The sequence below is a fragment of the Lithobates pipiens genome, unplaced genomic scaffold (genome assembly GCF_037356315.1).
Source record: "Lithobates pipiens isolate NorthernLeopardFrog02 unplaced genomic scaffold, aLitPip1_a1.2 Scaffold_18, whole genome shotgun sequence".
Taxonomy (NCBI): domain Eukaryota; kingdom Metazoa; phylum Chordata; class Amphibia; order Anura; family Ranidae; genus Lithobates; species Lithobates pipiens.
The window spans coordinates 521433325-521460504 of record NW_027507758.1 but is presented as its reverse complement, the minus strand read 5'-3'; the positions used below and the strand labels follow the sequence as shown (position 1 = coordinate 521460504).

At 44.4% G+C, this 27180-nt stretch overlaps 1 protein-coding gene across 4 annotated transcripts in view; it reads right to left on the bottom strand.

Annotated features, from left to right (window-relative positions):
* Positions 1-27180, bottom strand: part of ASAP2 (ArfGAP with SH3 domain, ankyrin repeat and PH domain 2) — a 356358-nt gene that overhangs the window by 152805 nt on the left and 176373 nt on the right. For all 4 annotated transcript variants that reach the window (XM_077488750.1, XM_077488749.1, XM_077488751.1 and 1 more), the window contains exons 5-6: positions 27118-27167; positions 15880-16009 (exon numbers count right to left, since the gene is read on the bottom strand). In XM_077488750.1, the coding sequence (XP_077344876.1) occupies positions 15880-16009; positions 27118-27167 (180 nt within the window). The remainder of the gene's footprint in view (positions 1-15879; positions 16010-27117; positions 27168-27180) is intronic.

The window sequence follows — 27180 nt, the reverse complement described above, 5'->3', positions numbered from 1 at the left end:
TTACCCAGTGTCAATTTCAATAGCATCCCTTCCCAACTACCACCCTTAGCATTTCTGATATAGGGGAAAGCTCCAACACCAAAAAGACAATGTAACTAAGTGAGCTGAGAGTTATAAATCATGGAACAGCTTCTATCTGTAAAGTGAAGAGTCTGGCTTTTTTTAAAGAGCAGGGGTCTCCAACCTTTGTAAACAAAGGGCCAGATTAATTCAGACATTAGGAGGGTCGGCTGTGGCCATTGGTAGTAGAAAATGCCCAAAAGTCAAAAAGGAATATACAAATATCTAAAACGTAAATTTTTTTAAAAGATAGCATTAATGGAAAAAAATGGTTTACTGTAATAGAGCACAAAATGGAAAATAACCTCCTTTCAAATGTCAACACAAACATATACTGCCTGGCTAAAGCTAGCAATAGAGGTTGGTTAGACATGCAGGCACAACCCAACTGAACACTTGGGTTGCCAGTTTACTGCTCTCGGGAAGGGAGAACAGGTGGACATCCCCTGTGCCAGCCTTACTGGAGATAAAAATTATGGCTGTTGACCATAAAGATAAAATTAAAATCAGACCAATTATCGTTTCCTTAAAACTGTTAAGCTCTGGATGTCTTTGGAAGGCCTTCCTTCTGGGCTCGTCTTAGAACCACAGGTGATAAGACGTAGATATGTTCAGCCAGGATGGATGGCGCTCTATCAATAACAGGCTATCACAGCAAGCAATGGAAGTGAAGACAATACAAATCAATAGATAGGAGTATGGTGTGACTGATCTTATACATCCAATCCTTGGTAAGCTGACTGTCTAAAATCATCCATTTAGCTCTGGCCTGAACTTAATCTGTAACGTATGTGTGAAAGTCTGTAGCTAAATGGCACTCGGCTTCATTCTCAGAGCGACACAAAACTCTGGTTTAAATAAAAAAATCTATTCAAGTATGTCTTGTTATCTGAAAAAACTACCTTCTATTGCTCTCAGCCTCCTCCAAACCTCCTAATAACTTATATTTTTGAATTCTTTTTTTGCTTCTGTGATTCTATGTACTGTTAGATGGCGACTAAATTCATTCTTCAAGGTCTCATTGTATGTAAAAATGTAGCCACCCTCTCCTGCTGAGTGCTGATATGGACTATGGGATTAACTGTGCACACGACCCAAACAAAACGTGCCCTGCTTCCTTCCAGACAAATGGAACGCATGAGGGGAAAAGGAGGGTTCTGGAGCTCACAAAACACAATACAAGGAGACAGTAAAACTAAAGAAGAATCTACTATTGGACCATTAAGTAGTGTAGGTGTATGCATTATTTTCGGATAAGAGTATCATTTAGTGTCACTTTAAGCTCAATAACATCTTACAATATAGACTTCAGCCACACCTTGCCTGGCTGACACATCCACCTCTCACATGTAGACTTCAGGTCTGCTCGGAAAGAGAGGAAGGATACAGCTGGCTGCTTTTCAACCTAGTAAACTTTACAATGCCATCACAATATTGGTAGACACTGATAAAACACCTTAGTTCCTCTTTAAACATGCTTTTCCCGATGTTACTTCCCTTGTTGTGTGAGTCACAATTACTACATCCTATGATCTATTATGCCATGACTTCACTATGAGATCATCCAGCCATCGCAACATGTTTTTCCACATATGAAATAGTTGTCACTGGCAGCTCTGTGCCCTTGTAAAACCAACAACTAAAAATGCAGAATTTCAAATTCATCTGGCTGCTTGCCAAGATGTGACTGATGTATAATTTTATTCTTATTTGACTCTTCTCTATAAATTGTTCAATGTATTAACTTCTATAATCGGCTAGGCATCATAACTGAACAGCATCAGCACAAAAAGGCCTCTGTCTTAAAGCAAAACTATAAGGCCTCGTGCCCACGGACGTTTTTACAACCACTTTGAGCGTTTTTTTGCAGCTTAAAAACGCCTCTCCATGTTAGCCTATAGCCTCATGCCCACAATGGCATTTTAGGGCTTTAAGTGGCATAGGCGTTTTTAAGCTCCAGATGCCGGTAAAATGTGTTAAACGCGATTTCATGGGGCTTAACGCTGTATACACGGTGTTATGCACCGTTCCGCGTTTCTCCGTCTCTATTCAAAATCAATGGTTCCCTATAGGAGCCCATTGGATTTGAATAAAAGTCTCACCAGAAGTCGGATCAAGATGATTCGACTTGCCGTGCGACTTGTGTGCTGAGAATCTTGAAGGGGAACCCCGACAAAATGTTGCGTGAGGTTGCCCCCAAGATCCATACCAGACCCTTATCCGAGCAAGCAGCCCGGCAGATTAGGAAGGGGGGGGGCGAGCAAGTGCCCCCCCTCCTGGACCATACCAGGCCACATGCGCTCAACATGGTGGTGGGTGCTTTGGGGCAGAGGGGGCCCCTGCGTCCCCCACCCCAAAGCACCTTGTCCCCATGTTGATGAGGTCACGGCCCCCCACCTTAGGTGAATGAGTGTGGGGTAAATCGTACCCCTACCCATGCAACTAAAGAAAAAAGTGTAAAAAAACAAAACAAACACACACACACTGCACAGTTTTTTTTTTTTTTTATATTTTATTAAAGCAGCTCCGGCTCTTCTCCTTTCTCCTTCTCTTTTGCTGGGTCTTCTCCCCTCTCCCCGCTATCTTCTGCTCTTTTGCTGCGTCTTCTCCGCTCTCTGGTTCTTCTTCGCCATCTTCTGCTCTTTTGCTGGGTCCTCTCCCCTATCTCCGCTATCTTCTGCTCTTTTACTGAGGCTTCTACCCTCTCCCCACTATCTGCTGCTCTTTTGCTGGGTCTTCTCCCCTCTCCCCGATGGCTTCTGCTCTTTTGCTGCATCTTCTCCCCTCTCTAGTTCTTCTTTGCAATCTTCTGCTCCTTTACTGGGTCTTCTCCCCTCTCCCCGCTATCTTCTGCTCTTTTGCTGGGTCTTCTCCCTCTGTTCTTCCTATGTTGACTCAACACGATCTCCCGTTGTAATGCTGGATCTGTCATGTGCAATGACTTACGTTGACATGGGACGGGGCCACCCAATGATGCAAGTTAGAAGACATGTCCCTTGTGATGTCACCCCATAATGCCCCGGGAGATGACACTCTATTTGACCTAGTGACAATTGTCAACAGGATAATTAGTGATGAAAAAAAATTCAAATGTTACCGTTATCAGAATAGGAGGTGATGGGAATCTTCCAAAGGGGACACCTGTATTTGTTATAAAACTGTCCCAAAAGGGACCATTTTAGAGACAATGCTTTAAATTTTCTGTTATGTATCCAGAACAGGAAGGGAAGGGAAATTTATTTTAAAAAACACAGCTAAAGGGGGTTCTTTTATATCACATTTGTAAAAGGTTGTTGAAATGTTTGCTATGTTCTAAAGTATTTTTAAAGTGGTTCTACTGTCAAAAGTTTTTTTACCTTAATGTTACCCATCTGGCCACAAAATATTACAGGTTTAATAGTAAAACATTCATTATTTAAAGCCTGTATGATAAGGCCAGGCATTTATTTCTGGCCATCATCAGCATTTTTTATATTTGTCAGTTAAAGTATAAATTAGGCAGGCAGTGATCGGAATAAAGCAGTGAGAACAGGCAACTCAGGTCAGCTCTGGAATCTTCTTCACACTAGATTTGCCCGACAGCTTTCCGGGATGAGCCATTACTGGAGATGACATGTCTGTATTAGCTCTAGTGCACTGAATGCATATTGTAGGCAATGGAAAGTTCATCTCCCTGGAGCTACTGTGTGGCTTTTAGTACACTCATCTGAGCAACCAACCTGCATCTATGATTGTTTTTTTTTTGTTTTTTTTTGTGGCACACTTTGAGCCTGGGCAAAAAAATAAAAAGAAATAAAAAATGAATGGCTACACATTTACGTGTGTAAAATTAGTAGCTAAACTAGACTAAGGAACTGAAGCTAAACTCCAGCTAACACTAACCGTTATAGCAAACATTTGTTTTTCCCTTTTGGGATAAAGGTTTTACATAAATGAATAAAAGCTGAAAATTGTAAGCACCCCTTGTCAGTGGTAAATGGTTTGCCTCAACCCTATAACTGCTACTTTTAATGGACAGTTTGGTCTATTATAAAAAGTTGAAAGACCAAACTTACTGTCATAATCACCCGGTAAAAAAAAAAAAGCCTAAAAATGTAATATGATTTTAAATGATGTCCTTTCATTAAAAATATACATTTGTACCTATCCTCATATCTAAAACGTGGTATTTTGGTGGGCTGGCTTTATAGAGGATGAGATGTATTAAAACCACTGGAAGGATTTGCCCACTAATGACCAGACCATTTTTGCGATACGGTAATGCGTCACTTTAACTGACAATTGTGTAGTCTTGTGACGCTGTACCCAAACAAAATGTATGTCCCTTTTTTCCCCCGACCAATAGGGCTTTCTTTAGGTGGTATTTTATCACCTCTGCAGTTCTTTTTTGTGCTATAAAACAAAAAACAGCAACAATTTTGGAAAAGAAAAAAATATATATATTTTTTACTTTTTGCTAAAAAATATCCAAAAAAAAAGTTAAAAAAATAATTTCGTCATCAGTTTAAGCCAGTATGTATTCTTCTACATATTTTTGGTAAAAAAAACAAAACAAAACAAAAAACTCAATAAGCGTATATTGATTGGTTTATGCAAAAGTTATAGCATCTACAAAATAAGGAAAATTATGGCAATATTTTATTTTTACTAGTAATGGCGGCGATCAGTGATTTTTAGCAGGACTGCAACATTGCAGCAGTCAGATTGGACACCTAACTGACATTTTTAACACTTTTTTGGGAACCAGTGACATTATTACAGTAATCAGTGCTAAAAATTAGGGATGGGCGAACGATTCGGCCTGAGCTTTAGCTGTTCGGACGTTCGATGAACAGCCCAACAAATAGGTAGTTTGACAGTTTGTTTTGCCCCCCCGAACCGACCACAATGCATTGCAGTACTGAACAGTGCATTGCAAGCCCTGATTGGCTGAAGCAGTGAAAGCTTCAGCCAATCAGGGCACAGAGCACTGTCAAAGTCATGATTGGACACATCATGACTTTATCCAATCATGGCTCATTCCCGTCCCACAGTATAAAAGTATTCTTTCAATGGCAGCCATTTTCAATGGCAGTGATTTCGATGTGGAGAGAGATAGAACAGGGCTCTGTTCAGTGCCATCAGATAGTGTGCTACACTGTGCTATTTTGCTTCAATTCTGAGGCCGCGTACACACGCGGGGACTGTTCGCTGAAACTTTGTTCGTCAAACAGTTGCCGCAACAGTCCGCTCAAAATTTGCATGAGCGGACTTGCCCACACACGAGCGGACTGTTTCAGCGAACTGTTTGCCAAACAGTTCGCTCAACTTTTGAAATGAACGGACTCGCCCACGTAAGGCGGAGGCAAGTCCGCCCATTTCGAGCGCGTGTACAGGTAGGCGGGGCCCGCGAAGGAGACGTCGCGGGCACCGCCGCCTGGAATGGACTTAAAGGGACACCCAACGCCGAAAAAAATCAGCGTGGGGGTTCCCCCAAAGTCCACAACAGACCCTTGTCCGAGCACGCTACCCGGCCGGCCAGGAAAGGGGGGGCGAGCGAGCGCGCGTCCCCCCTGAGCCGTACCAGGCCGCGTGCCCTCAACATGGGGGGTGCCTTGGGGTAGGGGGGCCCCGCGGCCCCCCCACCCCAAAGCACCTTGTCCCCATGTTGATGAGGACAAGGGCCTCTTCCCGACAACCCTGGCCGTTGGTTGTCGGGGTTTGCGGGCGGGGGGCTTATCGGAATCCGGGAGCCCACTTTAAGAAGGGGGCCCCCGGATACCGGCCCCCCACCCTATGTGAATGAGTATGGGGTACAATGTACCCCTACCCATTCACCTGTGAAAAAAAGTACAAAAAAAAACACAACACAGGGTTAAAATATTTTATTGCACAGCTCCGGGGGTCTTCCGTCTTCGGGGGTCTTCTCCGGACTCCTCCGCTATCTTCTTGTAGCTCTTTTGCTAGCGGAGGAGTCCGGCTTTCTTCCTCCCCGCCGCCGGCCTCTTCTTCCGACTTCGGGGGTCTTGTCCCCCTCTTCGGTTCTTCTGCCGGGCCACCGCGCCTTCTTCTAGCTCTTTTAGAGGCGGTGGCCCGGTCTTCTGTCGCCGCCTTCCGTTCTTCTTCTTCTTCTTCTTCTTCTTCTTGTTCTTCTTCTCCAGGAGATGTTGACACGTCGCTCTCTCCGGCCGGAATGCCAGAGCCGCGCTGTGCTGCCACTTATATAGTGCCAATGGGGCGGTGTCACATGGTATATGTCACATGGGTTGGTCACATGGGTTGATGTCACATGGGGACTATGACATCGTAAGGGGGCGGGGTCACCATGTGACATCAACCCATGTGACCAACCCATGTGACATATACCATGTGACACCGCCCCATTGTCACTATATAAGTGGCAGCGCAGGGCGGCTCTGGCATTCCGGCCGGAGAGAGCGTCGTGTCAACATCTCCTGGAGAAGAAGAAGAACAAGAAGAAGAAGAACAAGAAGAAGAAGAACGGAAGGCGGCGACGGCGACAGAAGACCGGGCCACCGCCTGCAAAAGAGCTACAAGAAGGCGCGGTGGCCCGGCAGAAGAACCGAAGAGGGGGACAAGACCCCCGAAGTCGGGAGAAGAGGCCGGCGGCGGGGAGGAAGAAAGTCGGACTCCTCCGCTAGCAAAAGAGCTACACGAAGATAGCGGAGGAGTCCGGCGAGAAGACCCCCGAAGACGGAAGACCCCCGGAGCTGTGCAATAAAATATTTTTTCTCGTGTGTTGTGGTTTTTTTTTGGGTACTTTTATTTTACAGGTGAATGGGTAGGGGTACATTGTACCCCATACTCATTCACATAGGGTGGGGGGCCGGTATCCGGGGGCCCCCTTATTAAAGGGGGCTCCCGGATTCCGATAAGCCCCCCGCCCGCAGACCCCGACAACCAACGGCCAGGGTTGTCGGGAAGAGGCCCTTGTCCTCATCAACATGGGGACAAGGTGCTTTGGGGTGGGGGGGCCACGCGGCCCCCCCTTCCCCAAGGCACCCCCCATGTTGAGGGCACGCGGCATGGTACGGCTCAGGAGGGGGGGCGCGCTCGCTCGCCCCCCTTTCCTGGCCGGCCGGGTAGCGTGCTCGGACAAGGGTCTGTTGTGGACTTTGGGGGGACCCCCACGCCGATTTTTTTCGGCGTTGGGGTTCCCCTTTAAGTCCATTCCAGGCGGCGGAGCCCGCGACGTCTCCGTCGCGGGCCCCGCCTACCTTCACACGCGCTCGAAATGAGCAGACTTTCCTCCGAGCGGGAACAGTTTGCTCATTTCGAAAGTGGCCTACACACGGGCGGACTGTTCGCTCAAACAAAGTTTCAGCGGACAGTTTTTCGGAATTTCCGAAAGACTTTGTCCGTCAAACTGTCCGCTGAAACTGTCCGCTGAAAGCCCACACACGGGCGGACTGTCCGCTGAAACACTGTTCAGCGGACAAAGTTGAGCGAACAGTCCGCCCGTGTGTACGCGGCCTCAGTGTAGAAAATGAGGTTAGTGTCAGTCTAGGGATAGTGTGAGTGTAGTGAGGAGGACCATCATTCAGCTTTGCATAGTGTGCAGCTTGAGTAGGGACAGCTCAGATAGTTTCACTGTAGTTTAGTTTAGTGAGACCGTATCAGTAATCTTGACAATAATGTATAGCTCAGATAGTGTCAGTGGAGTTGTAGACTTCTATTTGAATGCGCTATTGCCAGTTTAATGGCATTTACTTTTGTGTGCGCTACTGCCAGTTTTTCCTGACTCCAGTAGGTTACAGTGTGGTGGAAAACGTTGTTTTGAGTCTTCTGTTGATCAAGAGAGGAGCGTTGGAGAAGGCGTCCACCTAAGTGAGGCATTTTGGAATTTTTAGTCCTCGCCAACCAGAGCTGTCAGCTTTCACATACCATCGGCAGCGTCTGCATCACATTGTGGACGATTACCTCGGGGCCAAAACAGAGATGAAGAGCTTTCAAGCTGGGTCATGAGAATAGACCACTGGCCAGAACTTGCCCAATATGCTATTAAGTTGTTGGGCTGCCCTGCATCCAGCTTGCTTTCAGTATGGGCATTCAGTGCTGTGGGAGGTTTCGTTCATAGAACGGGTCTGTCCACAAACTCCGTGGACCGTTTAACTTTTATAAAAAAAAAAAAAAATCAGCTCTGGATTACCAGCTATGAAGCCCTGATGTCAATGTCACTGATTAAGTCTTTTTGAGATGTGGAATCTCTGCAGGACTTTGAGGCTGCCTAGCTTTTAGGGTGTTTAATCATTTCATCTGGAAAATGTTTTGGGTATAGGTTTCATGGGCACAATTAATACCCAAAGACCAAATTTTCTGCACCTGCTTTCATCAAGATTACCTCTATACTTTCGATAGAAGTAACAGGTGCGAAGGCGCCACGACACCAAAAGACCAATTAATGCGCACCTGTTACTTCTATTCAAAGTCAAAGTGATACCAGAATGTAGCCCAAAAAATCTCTAATCTTGTTCCTAGTGCACTATACTGTGGCCTCATCATTCACACTGGCTCCTCAAGCTGTTGCTGAGCAAAATAAAAGGCAGCTTGCAGGGAAAAAGTTTTTATTTTTTTGGCTTTATAAATGCTATCATTGCTGCAGCAAAAGGGGACCCCCCAGGTACTATATTGGAAGGATTTTTTTAATTTTATGCTTTCACTTTAAAAATCTAAAAATCACTGCTCATTTAAAAATGACGTTTTTTTACAAACTTTTTTTTATTGATACATGTCCCCCAGGGCAGGACCTGGACTCCTATAACCATTGTATGCCCAATTACTTGCATATAAGCCTTCAAAATGGCCACTTTATTTTTGACGTTCGGGTCCCATTGACTTTAATGAGGTTCGTTATTTGGGTTCCGAACTTTCGTGGTGTTTGGAAGTTCTGATGCAAACCAAACAGGGGTCTGTTCAGCCCAACGCTACTTAAAATATGCACTGTCACTGTACTAAGGACACTGGCAGGGAATTAACATCAGGGTCGATCAATGGGTTAAATGTGTTCCCTCACTGTGTGTTCTAACTGTATGGGGGACTGTGTGACTGGGGAAACACACAGATTTGTCTTCCTACTTAGCAGAAGGACAGGATCTGTGTTATTTCCCCTGTCAGACTAGAGATTTGCCTTGTTTACATAGGCAAATCCCCATTCTGTCACTGCGGAGAACGAACGTGGGTGGCCATCGGACATAAAGCCCGGCGAACCCGATTAATTCTTCCCCCGGCTGGCCAATTGGAGCATGCGCGTGCCCACAAAAGCAAGATCTCACGATGATGTAAACTTATGGCGATTTGCGGGATTGTCACCTTGCCGCAGTATAATGATGGCGGCTGGTTGGCAAGCGGTTAAGGCAGTGGCAGCCCGCCCATAGGGGGCGCACAGGCGCCGCCCCCAGGCAGTCATAAAACAATTTAAATAAATAAAAAAAGGTCCTTTAAGTGCACTGTGTTTGGGTGCCGGACACAGTGCACTATGGGAAGCACGATGTTTATGTAATCACGAGATTGGCGACACAAAGTTTTGTCCTGGTGTCTGGGCTGTCACCCAAATGCTCCCCACACCCAGCCCCCCCGCTATGCATCCCAGGCTCCGATTGCCCATCTGCAGGTCTAGGACCAGCATAGCAGATGCAGCCAGGTAGAGGGGAGGGGGGAGACAATACACATGTTCCCTTCTAGTTGCTGACACAGAAGTGACGTCACTTCTGCGCCCCATTGAAAGTTTCCCCAGCCATCAAGACCAGGAAACAATGTAATGCAGTGCGATGTCCTTTGCATTACATTCAGTAAAGCACAGGGGAGATATGCAAGACCCTGGATGCCTCAATAAAGAGAACTTGTCCCCGAAAACAATTTATCACATAGGGGACCTTATGTGATCGAAAATAAAAGTTATTTTAAAATAAAAAATAAAAGTTTTCGAAATGTAAAAAATGTAAGTTACCCTCAAGCACATAAAATTGCCCCCCACATACAAATGTAAACGCACGCGGCGGGGCGCCTACGCCTGAAAGCATTGATTGCGACATATACAGCAATTGTTCTAGCACCAGACCTCCTTTGTAATGCTAAACTGCTTACCTGTAGGGGGCTTTTAAAGTGTCACCTATGGAAAATCCAGGGTACTGACATGTTTAAGGTTTGACATGTTGGATATCTATTTACTTGATGCAACCTCGGCTTTAATATTTTACAAAAAAAAAAAAAAATACAGTAATTTATTCAGTTTTGTGCCCCCTAAAATTAAGCTTTTACATTTTTTTTATCTTTGCGGTAATATCATGTGACAAAACAAATTGTAACTACCACTATTTTATTCTGTAGGGTGTCTGCTTTCAGAAAGTATATATTTGGGGGTTTTGTGCAATCTTCTGGCCTAAAATGATTTTTTAAACATGTGAAAAAAAAAAAAAAAAACCTTCAGCTTCGTGAACATATTACATGTTCCACCCATAAGAAAACAAAAGAAAAGAAAGTTAAAAAAACTGGCGCCTATTTTTAGCTGGCTCCTAGATTCAAAGAAAAATCGGTCAAGCCCTGGCTGAGGCTAAATTCTCAATATCGCACTGTGCCCCGGGTTGGAGTCGAGGCTTCCTGTCTCAAACCCGGAACACAGTAGAGTCTATCTGATCGGCGATCAGCCATTCAGAGAAAGCAATGTATTCTAGCAATGAATACAAAGCTTCCCCTGATAGGCAGATTCTGAGAAGTGGGCTGATGTCACAACCACTGACTTGGCCCAAATAAAGTATGTAAAGTGTAGCAAAAGCTGGAGTTCAGCTTTAAGTATAAGTGCATCAGCACTTTCAGGTTTCTAGTCCCTGTAAATAGCTGTTGAGCCTACCAGTAAAGTTCACCTATGGCAACCTCCTATATTGGTGAGGAAAAAATGCTGCGCTGCTCCTGAATTCACAGCAAAGCTGCCACCCTCGTGTAGGCTGTTCCTACTTGCTGTACAGTGGTTAAAAAAAAGAAAAAATCTACAAAGTGTGCAGTCAAATCGCATGACAAATCGCACCAGTTTGAATGGGAGGGGGCTTAGTCACAAAGATATATTGATCTTTTTTAATAAAAAAATAAATAAATAAAAAGTAGTATTCTGTATAGGCCCAGGTCTCTCAGTACTATAGATCGGGAATATTCAACATTCTGACCTGAACTGGGCAGGGCTTTATTACAAAAGAAATTCACATGTTGGGGTAGAACTGCAAAATGACCTTTAATGAAAGCCGTATGAGCAAAATTATTATGTCAGCTGGCAAGAAAATGCATTCATTTATGGTTAACTTCTGCTGTAAAGATCGGTTTGCCCTCGGTAACATTGCTCAGACATATAATAGCAGTGATGTATATTCAAGGTGACAGAAAAACAGGATGTAACTGCTTGGGAAACACACGTCACATACACTGCATACACTTAAATTGGTGAGCAGAGAATTCAAAAATTAAATATAAGCGTAACGCAAAACACGTAAAACAATATGGTAAGTGAAGGATCTCAATGATAAATATATATTAATCATCTATTGCAGAAATATAAGCAAAAATGTGATTTGGCAAACATTTGGCATAATTGATTATTTTTCTGCCCTGGCTCACACAATAATAATAATAAAAAATAAATAAATAAAAAAGTGTGATAAAATGTAATTACTTTTTAAAGCTCAACTTTTGTCTAGTTTTGCAGAGGGTAAAGAAGAGTTAAAACTTCAGTCAGACATTTCTGTTCTGTGACCACTTAAGGAAAATGTACCCTACCTTCCTTTACCTGCGATACAAGAAGAAGCAAAGAAGACAACAATAAGACCCCTTTCACACTGGGGCCACCATGCGTTACCGGTAAAGTGCTGCTCGTTTTAGCGATGCTTTACCACGGCTGCTAGCAGGGCACTTTTAACCCCAGCTATTGACCGAAGAAAGTGTTAAAAGCGCCACGTGTTGTGGGACTTCCGAAGCACTTTCAGGCCATTCATTTCAATAGGCAATATACACCGCTCCCAAACCGCCCCAAAGATGCTGCTTGCAGGACTTTTCCTAACATCCTGCAAGCTCACCGCCCCAGTGTGAAAAGTCACACGCAAATGAACGGTAGGCGGTTTCCAGTCGCTATTTCTAGCGCTAAAACGCCTGAAAACCGCCTCAGTGTGAAAGGGGTCTTAAACAAGTCAAAAGCTATACCCGCTAACATAAGAGTTTTGGAAACAGAATTGAGAGGAAGTCTACATGTCTGTGGCAATTAAGCAGTACAGCTTGCTCACCACTCAGCACCCAGCCTTGAATAAATGGCCAGAAGCAGTTGATGATGAACTTTTCTCTCTCCTATCTGCATGTTCCGTGTCAGCACATGCACACTGCAGCACACCCGATTGGCTCCTGGGTTATACGCTTCCTCTCCTAGTCTAAGTGCTGCTGTGCAGAGGATTACAGGAGGCAGATACCAAATCACACACTGATACCTTTATTGGTGGTATTTAACCAGTTCAGCTCTCATATCTGTACGCCCCCTATGGACCAAAATTTTTTTTTCATTTCTGACTATTTCAGTAATCATTTTTTATCATTACTTAACGCTATTCGTGCACATACAGTATAGTGTGTATATATATATATATACACACACACACACACACACACACATACATACACGCACACATACATACATACATACACGCACACATACATACATACATACACGCACACATATATACACACACAAACACATATACATTATATATACCGTATATACTCGAGTATAAGCCGAGATTTTCAGCCTCTTTTTTGAGGCTGAAAGTGCCCCCCTCGGCTTATACTCGAGTCATCGCCGTCTGTCTGCCCGAACAGCGTGTCGAGCAGACAGACAGCGGCCATTCTAACTTTCAAAAGCCGCGCCTCCCTGTCTGTGATAGGCGGAACACAATTTCCCAGCAGTCTGTGTTCCGCCTATCACGGACATCCGCTCATCCTCATACTACGGACGAGGATGAGAGGATGTCCGTGATAGGCGGAACACAGACTGCTGGGAAATTGTGTTCCGCCTATCACAGACAGGGAGGCGCGGCATTTGAACAGGGGAATGGGCGCCGACGAAGAGCGGTGATCCTGGGACGGGACCGGACGGAGGCTCGGCTCGGGACGGGACGGGACCGGACGGAGTCTCGGGACGGGACGGGACCGGACGGAGGCTCGGGACGGGACGGGACCGGACGGAGGCTCGGGACCGGACGGGACCGGACGGAGGCTCGGGACCGGACGGAGGCTCGGGACACAGGTAGGCTGGACACACACACACACACACATGGATGGACACACACACACACAGGGATGGATGGATGGACACACACACACACAGGGATGGATGGATGGATGGACACACACACAGGGATGGATGGATGGATGGACACACACACACACAGGGATGGATGGATGGATGGACACACACACACACAGGGATGGATGGATGGATGGACACACACACACACAGGGATGGATGGATGGATGGACACACACACACAGGGATGGATGGATGGATGGACACACACACAGGGATGGATGGATGGATGGACACACACACACACAGGGATGGATGGACACACACACACACAGGGATGGATGGATGGATGGACACACAGGGATGGACAGGCATATCTCACCCTCGGCTTATACACGAGTCAATAGGTTTCCCAGTTTTTGGGGGGTAAATTGGGGGCCTCGGCTTATACTCGGGTCGGCCTATACTCGAGTATATACGGTAGGTGTTTGTATACCACTCTGGGTTCAGCTTTAGATTTATATTTCACTGTACTGCTGATCTATCTACTAATTGTGTGGTTATGGAAACCACCAGGCTAGCACTACTTTATCTGCCTCTCGGGAGTGTCAACTGTGGTATATAAAGATCAGTAATTACTCATTTACATTACTTGAAAGGAAAAGTGAACCTATCAGCAAAAAATATAACACATAGCTATAATGATAGTTTCAGCAGCCAAAGTAACATATCACTGTCTCCAGTAAATACTCTCAACAGACTGCTAACACTTTGTAAGCACCAGTAAACCAGCACATGGTAAAGCTTTCTCCTATATATGCACCCTTTTGTGGTTGGAAAGTGTTGCTAACAGTGTTCACTAAGTAAGCTTGGGATTCATTAGTGCCTTACAGTGTTTGATAAATGACTGTGCTATCAGTGCACAGCTAGGAGCCTAGAGATGCAGGATTATCTGGGGCCAAGAAATAGCATGATCACACCCAGATTTACAGATATTATACAACTTATTTAATGCCCATCTTTTTTTCTAAAACATTATGGGGTTGATTTACTAAAGCTGGAGAGTGCAAAATCTAGTGCAGCGCTGCAAAGAAGCCAGTTAACTTACAGGTTGTTTTTTTGCCAAAGCTTAAATAAACAAGCTGAAGTTAGAAGCAGATCGGCTACCATGCACAGCTGCACCAGGTTTTGCACGGTCCAGTTTTTGTCAACCCCAATGGATAACTTTTTATCAGTCTATTAATAATGCATTGGTAAGGGATTTTTCTTCTGTTCCAGAACGGGACTAAAGAAGCTAAAGGTATTCAGGATATTCATTGAACTCCGAGGCCCAAGTAAGAAGCATCAGCTAAAATGTCCTTAATTTGAACCCGTCATGTCCACCATTCCAGAAAATGTATATACCACATAAGCATGATTCACTAAACCTAGCTGTATCATGGCAGGGTTGAAACACCGGGTAGACCCAACATTATAAGCTCTGAATATTTTCATTTTACCTTCTGTTTAGAGATGGTTGTTTCATTTTGACATTGATGGCCTTCTGGATTGCAAGGGATTTGCATTAAATTACATTGCCTCCTCACTACCTGCAATAACCCCACACACGCACGCAGTTGCAGGGCACTTGCAGGCTGGCTCTGTTTACTTGAATGAGTCATGAATGGTGGGCAGTAGCTGCCCACTGCCCTACTGACCCTGTCCACACACCATCCTCTGCCCTACTGACCCTGTCCACACACCGTCCTCTGCCCTACTGACCCTGTCCACATATCATTCACTGCCCTACTGACTGACACTTCATAAAAGGTAGGCCAAGTTTATATTTTTACTGTGACATTTGTTATATTATTATTTTTTTCTTGGCCCCAGATAATCATCCATCTCTCAGCTCCTAGCTGTGCACTGATAGTTGACCTCACTATTTAGTTAGGCCTCGCTAGGCAATTTGTTAAAAAAAAAAAAAAAAAAAAAGGGGTGCTGAACCCCAGAGTTCTTTGATCTCCTTCATGTTGTTCAGGTAGATCTCCACTTCTTCAAAAGGAAATATATGGTTGCTTTCTGGTGGTTTGAGAAGGAATATAAATTTTCCCCCGCAGGAGCAAATTGGATCATGCTTTATATGTTTTTTTTTTGCCTTTCTCTGGATCAACTGTGCATATAGGATTCTGTATATGGAGAATTTATATGCATTTATCCTGTTATTTTCTATTGGTGAAACTAGATGGACTTGCTTTTTTTTTTCAGCCCAAATAACTTACTACAGTATGCCCTGCCATTTCTCATTGTGACTGCATTAAACTACCCATAGCTATAGTTCCTAGCATTCATTAGAACTGAAGAATCTTCTTGGATGAGTGGCGAAAGGTCTTCAACATTTCAGAACAAGTACAGTCAGTTGTATGTGACCAACTACTACTAAACACAACATTATAAGAATAATATTACACATAATAGGATCTCATAAGTTTTTACTTGCCTGAACATAGAAGACAAGACTACTCAATATTTCCCCCTGATATCCCCAAACATATATACAGCCAGTTTACCTCACACATCTGTAGCTGGAAGAACCTTCTTTCTTTCTCCATTTCCTCTGCGATTTCTGCTCCGCTGATCTCTGTGCGAATCATTCCATGCAGCTTGGCATGTTCTTTCTTCTCTTTCTCTATTTTGGTCCTGATTGTAAATAAAAATATAATAAAGGGATTTGTCAAATCCAAAGTAAAACTACTGCAAAGAGGAGCTGCCATTTTGTAAGGCTGAATAAATGTATATACCAGAATGACGTGACATACTTGAGTCTCCAAGCACAAAAGAAGATTTATCTGATCAATCTTTTAAGAGCATAAAGATAAGTAAGCCATGAGTTGCTTTTCATTTTAAGATTATGAGATTACTCAACAAGGTACTTTGTCCCCCATTCTCCCTATGGTGAGCCAAACTTAATAATCAGCTTAAAGTGGATTTTGGATGACTGATTCCACCCTAGACGCAAAATTCTCGTTATCCCTCATTGACATTTTAAGTGGTAAAGCCTTTCCTGAGAGCAACTCCATGAAGGTGTATGAGGACTATTTAAACTAGGGAGCCCCATGGTCTGGGCTGCACTGAACAGAGAGGCCAAAACCTCTGCTGCAACTAAAAGCTATGCACATCCCTTTCTATTTCTAATCTAATGGCAGAGCCACCATAAGCAATACTGGCTCTGCCATGGGATTACTGATTGGCATTGAATTGGAACAGACGTATTGTGAACCCAGTTTAGATATGAACATTTGAAAGCTGAAAAAAAAGTATGAAGACAAGATATTGAAGGTACAAATCTCTGATATGTTCCTAAATATTAATGAGCGAGACAGCAAGTGATTCAAAAGGTGAGAATGAAAAAGATCCTTGACCAAGTCACAAAATATATCAACGAATCATATTTTTCTTTCAGCACAACTAACTCTATCTAGAAAGCTCCTTTCATTCCTGAACCCAAACAGAAGGTTGATATTGTAATGGTTAAGGCTGTCCATACATTATACAATTATCTAGTGCAGTGTTCCTTTAGATTACCTTAATATAAGGTCAAACCTAAACACTTTCAAAGTATATGCAATCAGGCAGGCCCTTGTACTACATAGTAAATCTAAAGGAATTTGAACAAGAAAGTTGTATAATGTAAAGCCAGTCCAATAAGCAATTTGTCTAGGCTCCAAATAGGAAAAGACCATGCATTTAAATCTGGGAACCCTGGAAAAAAGCTGCAACACCTGAAGATAGATAGGGCTAGCCATTGATGTCATGGGTTGAGGCAAGGGGGGAAAGGTGGTAACCCCTTTAATACTGTGTATACCCCCTTTAACATCAATAACAGCTTGAATTATTTTGTTGTATTTGTGGATGGGTCTCTTTTTCTTCTTAAATGGTAAAGCTGCCCATTCCTCTTGGCAAAAAGCTTCCAGTTCCTATAAATTCTCGGGCCGTCTTGCATGAGCTGCACGTTTGAGATCTCCCCAGAGTGGTTCAATGATATTGAGATCAGGAGGCTGAGATGGCCACTCCAGAGCCTTCACTTTATTATGTTGTAGGCCTTGTGTTTTGGATCATTGTCATGTTGGAATGTCCAAGTACGTCCCATGCACAGCTTCCTGGCTGATGAATGCAAATGTCCCTCCAGTATTTTTTGATAACATACTGCATTCATCATGCCATCAAATTTCCTGTGCCTTTGTAGCTCACACATCCCCAAACATTAGCGATCCAATTCCGTCTTTCACTGTTGGAATGGTGCAATTGTCATCAAAGGCCTTGTGACTCCTCTCCAAATGTAGTGTTTATGGTTGTGGCCAAAAAGCTCAGTTTTGGTCTCAACAATCCAAATGATCGGATACATAGACACACTTCCCTTTCCTTCTCTCAATTATATATACACAGTACCTCACAAAAGTAAGTACACCCCTCACATTTTTGTAAATATTTTATTATATCTTTTCATGTGACAACATTAAAGAACTGACACTTTGCTACATTGTAAAGTAGCAAGTGTACAGTTTGTATAACAGTGTAAATGTGCCGTCCCCTCAAAATAACTCAACACACATTAATGTCTAAATCGTTTGCAACAAGAGTGAGTACACCCCTAAGTGAAAATGTTTAAAGTTGTAAACTAACTACTTTACATTGTAGCAAAGTGTAATTTCTTCAGTGTTGTCACATGAAAAGATAATAAAATATTAAAATGTGAGGGGTGTACTAGTGAGGGTTATTTACTAAAGGCAAATCCATTTTGCACTACAAGTGTAAATGACAAGTGCAAAGTGCACTTGAAATTGCACTGAAAGTGCAGTTGCTGTAGATCCAAGGGGGACATGCAAGGAAAATAAACAGCATTTTAGTTAGCACATGATTGCATAATAAAATCAGCAGAGCTTCCCCTCAGATTTACAACGACTGCACTTCCAAATGTAGTGCAAAGTGGATTTGCCTTTCGTAAATAACCCCCAGTGTGCATAAATTATATTTATATATATATATATATATATATATATATATATATATATATATATATATATACATACATACACACATATACCGTATATACTCGAGTATAGGCCGACCCGAATATAAGCCGAGGCCCCCAATTTACCCCCAAAAAAACTGGCAAACTTATTGACTCGTGTATAAGCCGAGGGTGAGACATGCCTGTCCATCCCTTAGTGTGTGTCCGTCCATCCCTGTGTGTCCGTCCATCCCTGTGTGTCCGTCCATCCCTGTGTGTCCGTCCATCCATCCCTGTGTGTGTGTGTGTCCATCCATCCATCCATCCCTGTGTGTGTGTGTCTCCATCCATCCATCCATCCCTGTGTGTGTGTGTCTCCATCCATCCATCCATCCATCCCTGTGTGTGTGTGTCTCCATCCATCCATCCATCCATCCCTGTGTGTGTGTGTCTCCATCCATCCATCCATCCCTGTGTGTGTGTGTATCCATCCATCCCTGTGTGTGTGTGTGTCTCCATCCATCCATCCATCCGTGTGTGTGTGTCTCCATCCGTGTGTGTGTGTGTGTGTGTGTGTGTATGTGTGTGTGTGTGTGTATGTGTGTGTGTGTGTATGTGTGTGTGTGTGTGTGTGTGTGTGTGTGTCCAGCCTACCTGTGTCCCGAGCCTTTGTCCCGAGCCTCCGTCCCGTGTCGTGCCTTGCCTTCGTCCCGTCCCGTCCCGTGCCGTGCCTTGCCTTGCCTCCGTCCCGTGCCCTCTTCGTCGGCGGCCATTGTAAAATTCAAAAGCCGCGCCTCCTCCTTCGCCTGTGATAGGCGGAACACTGAATTTCCCAGCAGCCTGTGTTCCGCCTATCACGGACGTCGTATCATCCTCGTCCGTAGTACGAGGATGAGACGATGCCCGTGATAGGCGGAACACAGGCTGCTGGGAAATTCAGTGTTCCGCCTATCACAGGCGAAGGCGGAGCCGGAGACGCGGCTTATGAATCATAGAATGGCCGCTGTCTGTCTGCTCGACACGCTGATCGAGCGGGCAGACAGCGATGACTCGAGTATAAGCCGAGGGGGGCACTTTCAGCCTCAAAAAAGAGGCTGAAAATCTCGGCTTATACTCGAGTATATACGGTACATATATATATATATATATATATATATATATATATATATATATATATATATATATATATATATATATATATATATATATATATACACACACACATACACAGGAAGAAAGTAGTCTTCCCCTGCACACACACCAGCTTCTCTTGCAGATTCTCCATCTTTGAGTTGGAGAATCTTGTACAGAGAGATTTCAGAGTAACAGCCAGTGAAATTTTCAGATCTAACCTTCATAAATTGTCAGTTTGCCTAGGTTCACACTGGATCAATTTGTCATGCAATTTGAGAGATCAAATCGCATGACAAGTTGCAGCCTATTGGAGGCAATAGCACTGTTCCAAAAAGGTGCGACACCGATCTAGTGGTGCCGCACCGATTTGCAAATTAGTTCCCGCACTACTTTTCCGGATTTCAGGTGCGACTTCAATAGACATCTGTGCATGAAGCCACACAGATGTCTATCAAGTAGCAGCTGAAATCGCACTGACCCTGCTACTTTGAAACCACGCTACTTCACTTCAAGTAGTGAGATTTCAAAGTAGCATCAACATGAACCAGGGCTCTGTGACAGAACGGTTGTGTGCTGTGATTGTATGCTGTGCTCAGATAAATAAACCGGAACACACCAAAGATCAGCCATTATCCTGAGGATCACAGCTTTTCTCTGTTTCATAAACAGACACCTTAAGGCCCCTTTCACACCGAGGCGTTTTTCAGGTGCTACAAGCACTAAAAATAGCGCTTGTATAGAGCCTGAAAAAAGCGGCTCCATTTACTCCAGTGTGAAAGCCAGAGGGCTTTCACAGTGGAGCGGTGCGCTAGCAGGACGGTAAAAAAAGTCCTGCTAGCAGCATCTTCCGAGCGATGGAGAAGCATTGCATTCACATTCTAAAATGACGGTAAAGTGGTGCTAAAAACAGCGCTGCTTTACCGCCGACGCCAGCACCGTCCCAATGTGAAAGGGGCCTTATATTGTGCAAAGCAGAACTTCTTATTCTCTTTTTCTCTCCTCTTCTACTTTTTTCCTTATAACCACTATATTCTACACATCCCCTTATTGCTCGCCGTCCCATTTACTCCATATGTTGGTCATGTTTTCTTAAATGTAAATCTTCCTTATGGGTTATCAAACCTGAATACTCAGGATATGCGATATCATCAGATGTTACCACAGAAAGACTATTTTTCCATTTTCTGTTGGCTGCTACACATCTTACGCCAAGCTAACAACAATATTTTTGGTATTTGTATAACAACATAAATGTGGATTTAGAATGCATTGTAATCTATAATAGCATGGTCATGTCAATTTACGGTTTTACTCCTATTCAAAATCGAATGAAACAGAGAATGAAATAAAGAGTAAATCTACTATTGTTTGATCATTTTACACAATGGAAGCAATCCTTCTTTAAGCTAAAATAAGTTCAAATATCCTACAGCATATATGATTACTGCAGATCTGCAGAGGTTACTTATACGATTCCATTTCAGCTAGAGGTTGAATAGGTAGGCCACCTAAAGGCCAATTAATAGTACCTTTAGCTGGTGTTGCTAAAAGCTACAAAATAAATAAATAATAGTGCTGTGTCTTTTTCCACAGTGGTGTGTTGAATGTTCTAAAAAAAAAAATTCTTAGCAACCATTTATCTGCAGTTTTGGTAGCATTCTAGCTAAAAGGGAATACACTGTAAAATGCACTTTAAGCATGCATTTTTAAGCAGAGATGATAAACAAGCCTCAATGTTCTTGTACCTCTCCGGGACTCGTGGTACGATTTTTGAATTTGAGTATTGAGGCCTTCACATACTGATCAACTACATTAAATAGAGGCACCCCTCACCCCGTTATGGGTTTATACTGTTTTAGATTAGGGAACATAAAAAAAGGCAACAGTGGGAAATGTCACAGGAATCTTGCCACATGAATTCCCAGATAAACATACCATGTTTATCGGCTTATAACACGCACCTTCATTTTAGGAGGGACGTTTCAGGAAAAAAAAAAACTTAAATTTGAAAAAAAAGAACTTTGAAGCTAAATAAGGGTCAGTGCCTATCAATGCAGCCTCACCATTGCCCATCTGCAGCCTGATCAATGCCATCTGCAGCCTGATCAATGCCATCTGCAGCCTGATCAATGCCATCTGCAGCCTGATCAATGCCATCTGCAGCCTGATCAATGCCATCTGCAGCCTGATCAATGCCATCTGCAGCCTGATCAATGCCATCTGCAGCCTGATCAATGCCATCTGCAGCCTCACAATTGGCGATCAATGCAGCTTAATTAACGCCCATATGCAGCCTCACCATTGCCATGAATGCAGCCTGGTCAAAGCCCACCTGTAGCCTCACCTCAGATTACTACTGCCTTGGAGGGACAGGGAGGGGAGCGGGGCGAGCGCCATCAGATTACATACAGCGAGAATCTGTTTACTCGGTGGCCTCTTTATTACAAAGTCTCGCCTCCTGGACCGGCTTCTATGATAGACAGTGCACTGGTCCAATGCCGGCCCAGCAGACGAGACTTCCTACTACAGAGGCTGCTGAGTAAATAGGAGATTCTTGCTGTATGTAATCTGATGGCGCTCATCCTGTCCCCCTCCTCATTCCCTCCTAGGCAGCCCAAATTGTAGTATCGGCGTAGAACACGCACACACTATTTGCACCCGATTTTCAGGGTGAAAAAGTGCATGTTATACGCCAATAAATACAGTATATGTGGATATAAGAAGTCAGCAGCTGACTAAGCCAATCAGAAAACTGGAATAAACCCCAATATAACTAAACCTCAGCACATAAAAAGTTTTCAGCCAATCAGAAAATGAAAGCCAACTCTTGATTGGTGGTTTAAAGCTAAAGCCCTATTTTTAGCTACTTCAGTTCAGCTGTATGATTTTGCCGACCGCCTAAATAAAAGGCTGAAGGGAATATGTGCACGGTGATATTCCTATAGCTCTTCTGCGACTCGGATGTGTTTCCACATCAAATTCATCATATTATAGAAACGATCGGTAATGGTTTGCAGCAACTGCAACAAAAAGATCGAAAATCGGTTCCTAACCTGTTATTTGCAGCATAAAACCGTGTTCCAGCACAATCAGTAGAGTGTTACAATACAGTCTTCAGTCTTCGATTAAAGCAAAACTTCCTTGAAACCAGCACATTGCTTTGTTATGTGAAACTAAAGAACTTCTCTATACTCGGTTTACATCAAAAACTGATAACATACCATAACATAACCCCTGTGTCATTTACAGGAAAAAAAAAAAAATTACAAAAAATTTAAAAAAAAAAGAAAAAAATAATAGACCAATCCTGTTCATCTTTTGCTCCATGAGAAATGAATAAAGTTTGTGTTCATGAAAAGCACAATTTTTTTTTTGTTCTAATTTTTGCAGCAGAAAAGTCCCATCCTAATTGCTCCTAACAGTGTTATATATTTGTAAGGGGGGAAAAAAAATATATATGGACATTTGGTTTTATAGAAAAACGTTTTTCTTTTGCCATCTCCAACTCATCGCACTCTAATTTATCTACATTTTACATAATGCAGCAAGCAGAAAATTTATGCTGAAACCACAACACTATTTAGAAGCCATGCTAAACAAATAATTGACAGGAAGCGCAGCCAATAGTGTGTGATCAGGAAGGAAATGCATTAGCCTTAGCTTACATGCGTTCTTTTCACTTGGTGGTTATTCTGCAGGGGGGGACTGTGCAGACTGGGGGGGGAGGAGGATTGTGCAGACTGGGGACGGGGAGAATGTGCAGACAGGGCGGGGTTTGTGCAGACTGGGCTGGGGGGGGGGATTGTGCAGACTGGGCTGGGGGGGGGGATTGTGCAGACTGGGCGGGAGGGGGAAATTGTGCAGACTGGGCGGGAGGGGGAAATTGTGCAGACTGGGCGGGAGGGGGAAATTGTGCAGACTGGGCGGGAGGGGGAAATTGTGCAGACTGGGCGGGAGGGGGAAATTGTGCAGACTGGGCGGGGGGGGGAAATTGTGCAGACTGGGCGGGGGGGGGAAATTGTGCAGACTGGGCGGGGGGGGGAAATTGTGCAGACTGGGCGGGGGGGGGGGGGGGGAATTGTGCAGACTGGGCGGGGGGGGGGAATTGTGCAGACTGGGCGGGGGGGGGGGGGAATTGTGCAGACTGGGCGGGGGGGGGGGGGAATTGTGCAGACTGGGCGGGGGGGGGGGGGGGAATTGTGCAGACTGGGCGGGGGGGGGGGAATTGTGCAGACTGGGCGGGGGGGGGGGGAATTGTGCAGACTGGGCGGGGGAATTGTGCAGACTGGGCGGGGGGGGGGAATTGTGCAGACTGGGCGGGGGGGGGGGGGAATTGTGCAGACTGGACGGGGGGGGGGGGGGAATTGTGCAGACTGGGCGGGGGGGGGGGGAATTGTGCAGACTGGGCGGGGGGGGGGAATTGTGCAGACTGGGCGGGGGGGGGAATTGTGCAGACTGGGCGGGGGGGGGGGGATTGTGCAGACTGGGCGGGGGGGGGGGGGGATTGTCCAGACTGGGCGGGGGGGGGGAATTGTGCAGACTGGGCGGGGGGGGGGGGAATTGTGCAGACTGGGCGGGGGGGATTGTGCAGACTGGGCGGGGGGGGATTGTGCAGACTGGGCGGGGGGGGATTGTGCAGACTGGGCGGGGGGGGGGGGGATTGTGCAGACTGGGCGGGGGGGGGGATTGTGCAGACTGGGCGGGGGGGGGGGGGGGATTGTGCAGACTGGGCGGGGGGGGGGGATTGTGCAGACTGGGCGGGGCTACACAGTGCTCTGAGAGGAGGCCTGTAATGTACACAGTGCTCTGGAGGGTGGTATGAATGGAGCCCTGTAATGTACACAGTGCCCTAGACGGTGGTATGAAGGATTTCTTTTTTTCATCTCATGGACGAAATGTGAGAAATAATGTATATATCATACAATCATTCCATGAACACATACCACATACACTGCATGCGTCATTTGAGGAAAATATGGTTATAAAATAGTTTACCATTTGGCAATAAAGGTTTTATTTTTTTATGTTCCCGGATTTCATTTTGAAAATCTGGTCACCTTAGTCTAGGGCAGTGATGGCAAACCTTGGCACTCCTGATGTTTTGAAACTACATTTCCCATGATGCTCCACTACACTGCAGACAATTTGAAAAAACATATACTCCTGGGAGAGGACTTTAACATGGGCAGGTGGCCATAAAAGTATACAAAATTATATCAAAATCACAAAGCGTAGTTTAATAATAATAATTAAAACAGTATAAGATACCATGCAAATTAGATATGTTTACAGACATAAAATAACAAATGCATAAAAAATATACATATCCTGTTGTATCGTCTATTTCCTTAATCCAACTGTAAGGAAGCACCCCACAGTGGACGAAGGACAAAAAACCCAACGCGTTTCGAGATCATAAATATACTCTCCATCAGGGGTATAAACAAATTGCATTAAACAGAAAACAGGAAATCTGCAAACAAAATGACACAAAATTAGGTATCTAAATCAACACAAACAAGTAATAATTTCTTTTCTTTTCATTCCTAATTTTCTATTTATTATTACTTGTTTGTGTTGATTTAGATCAGGCATGTACTGGCCATAGGGACTATAGGGAGTTTCCCGGTGGGCCGCTGGCTCAGTGGACCGGTTTCAGTGACAGCCAGTGGCATCGCTGGGGGGGCTTTTGGGGCTACAGCCCCGAATCTGGGGCCCATAGCCCCAAGTCAGTCCAGGAGTCCCCAACCACAGGGTCCCGGCCCACTACCTGCTCTCTTTCTGGTGACCCTGATGTAAGGAGGGGCTCTCTGGGGACCCTGATGTAAGCCAGAGGCTCTCTGGGGAACCTGATATAAGAAAGAGGCTCTCTGTGGACCCCGGATGTAAGGGGGGGGGGCTCTGTGGGGACCTGGATGTAAGGGGTTGGCTTTCTAGGGACCCTGATGTAAGGCGGATGATCTCTGGGGACTCTGATATAAGAGGGGCTCTCTGGGGACCCTGATGTAAGGGGAGGCTCTCTGGGGACCCCAATGTAAGTGGGGGGCTCTCTGGGGACCCAAATGTAAGGAGGGGCTCTCTGGGGACCCTGATGCAAGGGGGATCTCTAGGGGCTTTTTTGCACAATTGCATACAGTTTATATACTGTTTTTTGCGTGTTTGCAAAATTAAAGTGGGCCGGTCTGGATGAAGTCCAGGGCCAAATTTTTGTCCCAGTCCAGCCCTGATTTAGATACCTAATTTTGTGTCATTTTGTTTGCAGATTTCCTGTTTTCTGTTTAATGCAATTATGGCCACCTGCCCATGTTAAAGTCCTCTCCCTAGAGGAGTATATGTTTTTTCAAATTGTCTTGCTCATTAGGATGGGGTTTTGGTAGGCCTTCTTAGACTTGCGATCTGGGGCATCTTGTTCAATTCGTTGTCACTACACTGCAGAGTGCATGAGCATCATGGGAAATGTAGTTTCAACACATCTGGGGTGCCAAGGTTCGCCATCACTGGTCTAGGGTAATCAAGTTTGTGACAGGTTTACTTAAAAACCTCTAATTCCACCTTTAAAGTGCACTGCTACCTAGAGATTGCACATTAAATTATTTATACAGTATAAAAGCATAGCATAGGCACTTCTGGAAATTAAGTCTTTATTTTAGTATGACCATGTAAAAAGGGTGAAGGCTAATGCTGTGAACAAGGCTCTCATGGGAAACGCGTTTTCCTTCACCTTTTTCACATGGTCATACCAAATTAAAGACTTAAAAACTTAATTTCCAAAAGTGCCAGCTCTTCTATGCTTTTATATCAGTGATTTTGTTTTGGATGCAGGAAGGACATACTGAGCCAGAGTACCTGGATTGGGTGTGCCACTAATTATCCTATGTTCTTTGTGTTGCATGTATTTATACAGTATATCCTGAACAAGCAGTAAAAACTTTAATTTACCTCTGTAGCTATAGGCATTTTGGCAAAACTAATTTTCAAAGCTTACAAGAAAACAGAATATCACCTTTTACTATAAAGGCCAGTTAACACTATGAATCGCTACGATTCACATGCAATCTGGGGGCAGTGCGATTTCGGCCTAATCATTAGAATGGGCTGAAACCCCGCCAGACCATGCCCAAAAGTACTGCATCTACTACTTTGAAAATGCACAGCAACAGGATCGCATGGTAATATTGTACCATGCGATTCAATGCAGACAAATGCACCGCATTTGCGACCTGTGTTTGGGGTGTCATTAACACTGACACCAGCTGCAGATCTCAACTGCAGGGCATTTTGAACACTGTGCGGTTCTGGTGTGAACTGACCCCGAGAGCAGAATTTTGGCCCCTTATTTGAAAACCTTTTTAATCAACCCATTCACCCCTCACAGTCATGCACTGTAGACCCCATAGAGCTTCATAGAAAACCCATCCTCTGGCACTCAAGCCAAGAATGCCAAAATACCCCACACCTCTGCAATGTAAGCTGTCACTGCTACTTGTAATCTCCACCAGCAGTGCATGTGACAGAGTGACAACAAATGAGCATGACAGTTGTCACTTCATAACAAAGTGCCTTTACCTTTGAGTTACCAGACATTATTTTAATGAGAACAAAAACATATTAGTCATGCTAATAATCTCACAGGCCTTGGTATTTAACACTGTTCTTGACTTACACTTTTGTTTCATAGTCTTTCCATGCTTTATCAAAGGGCTTCTTCAGGTCCTGCAGAACAATG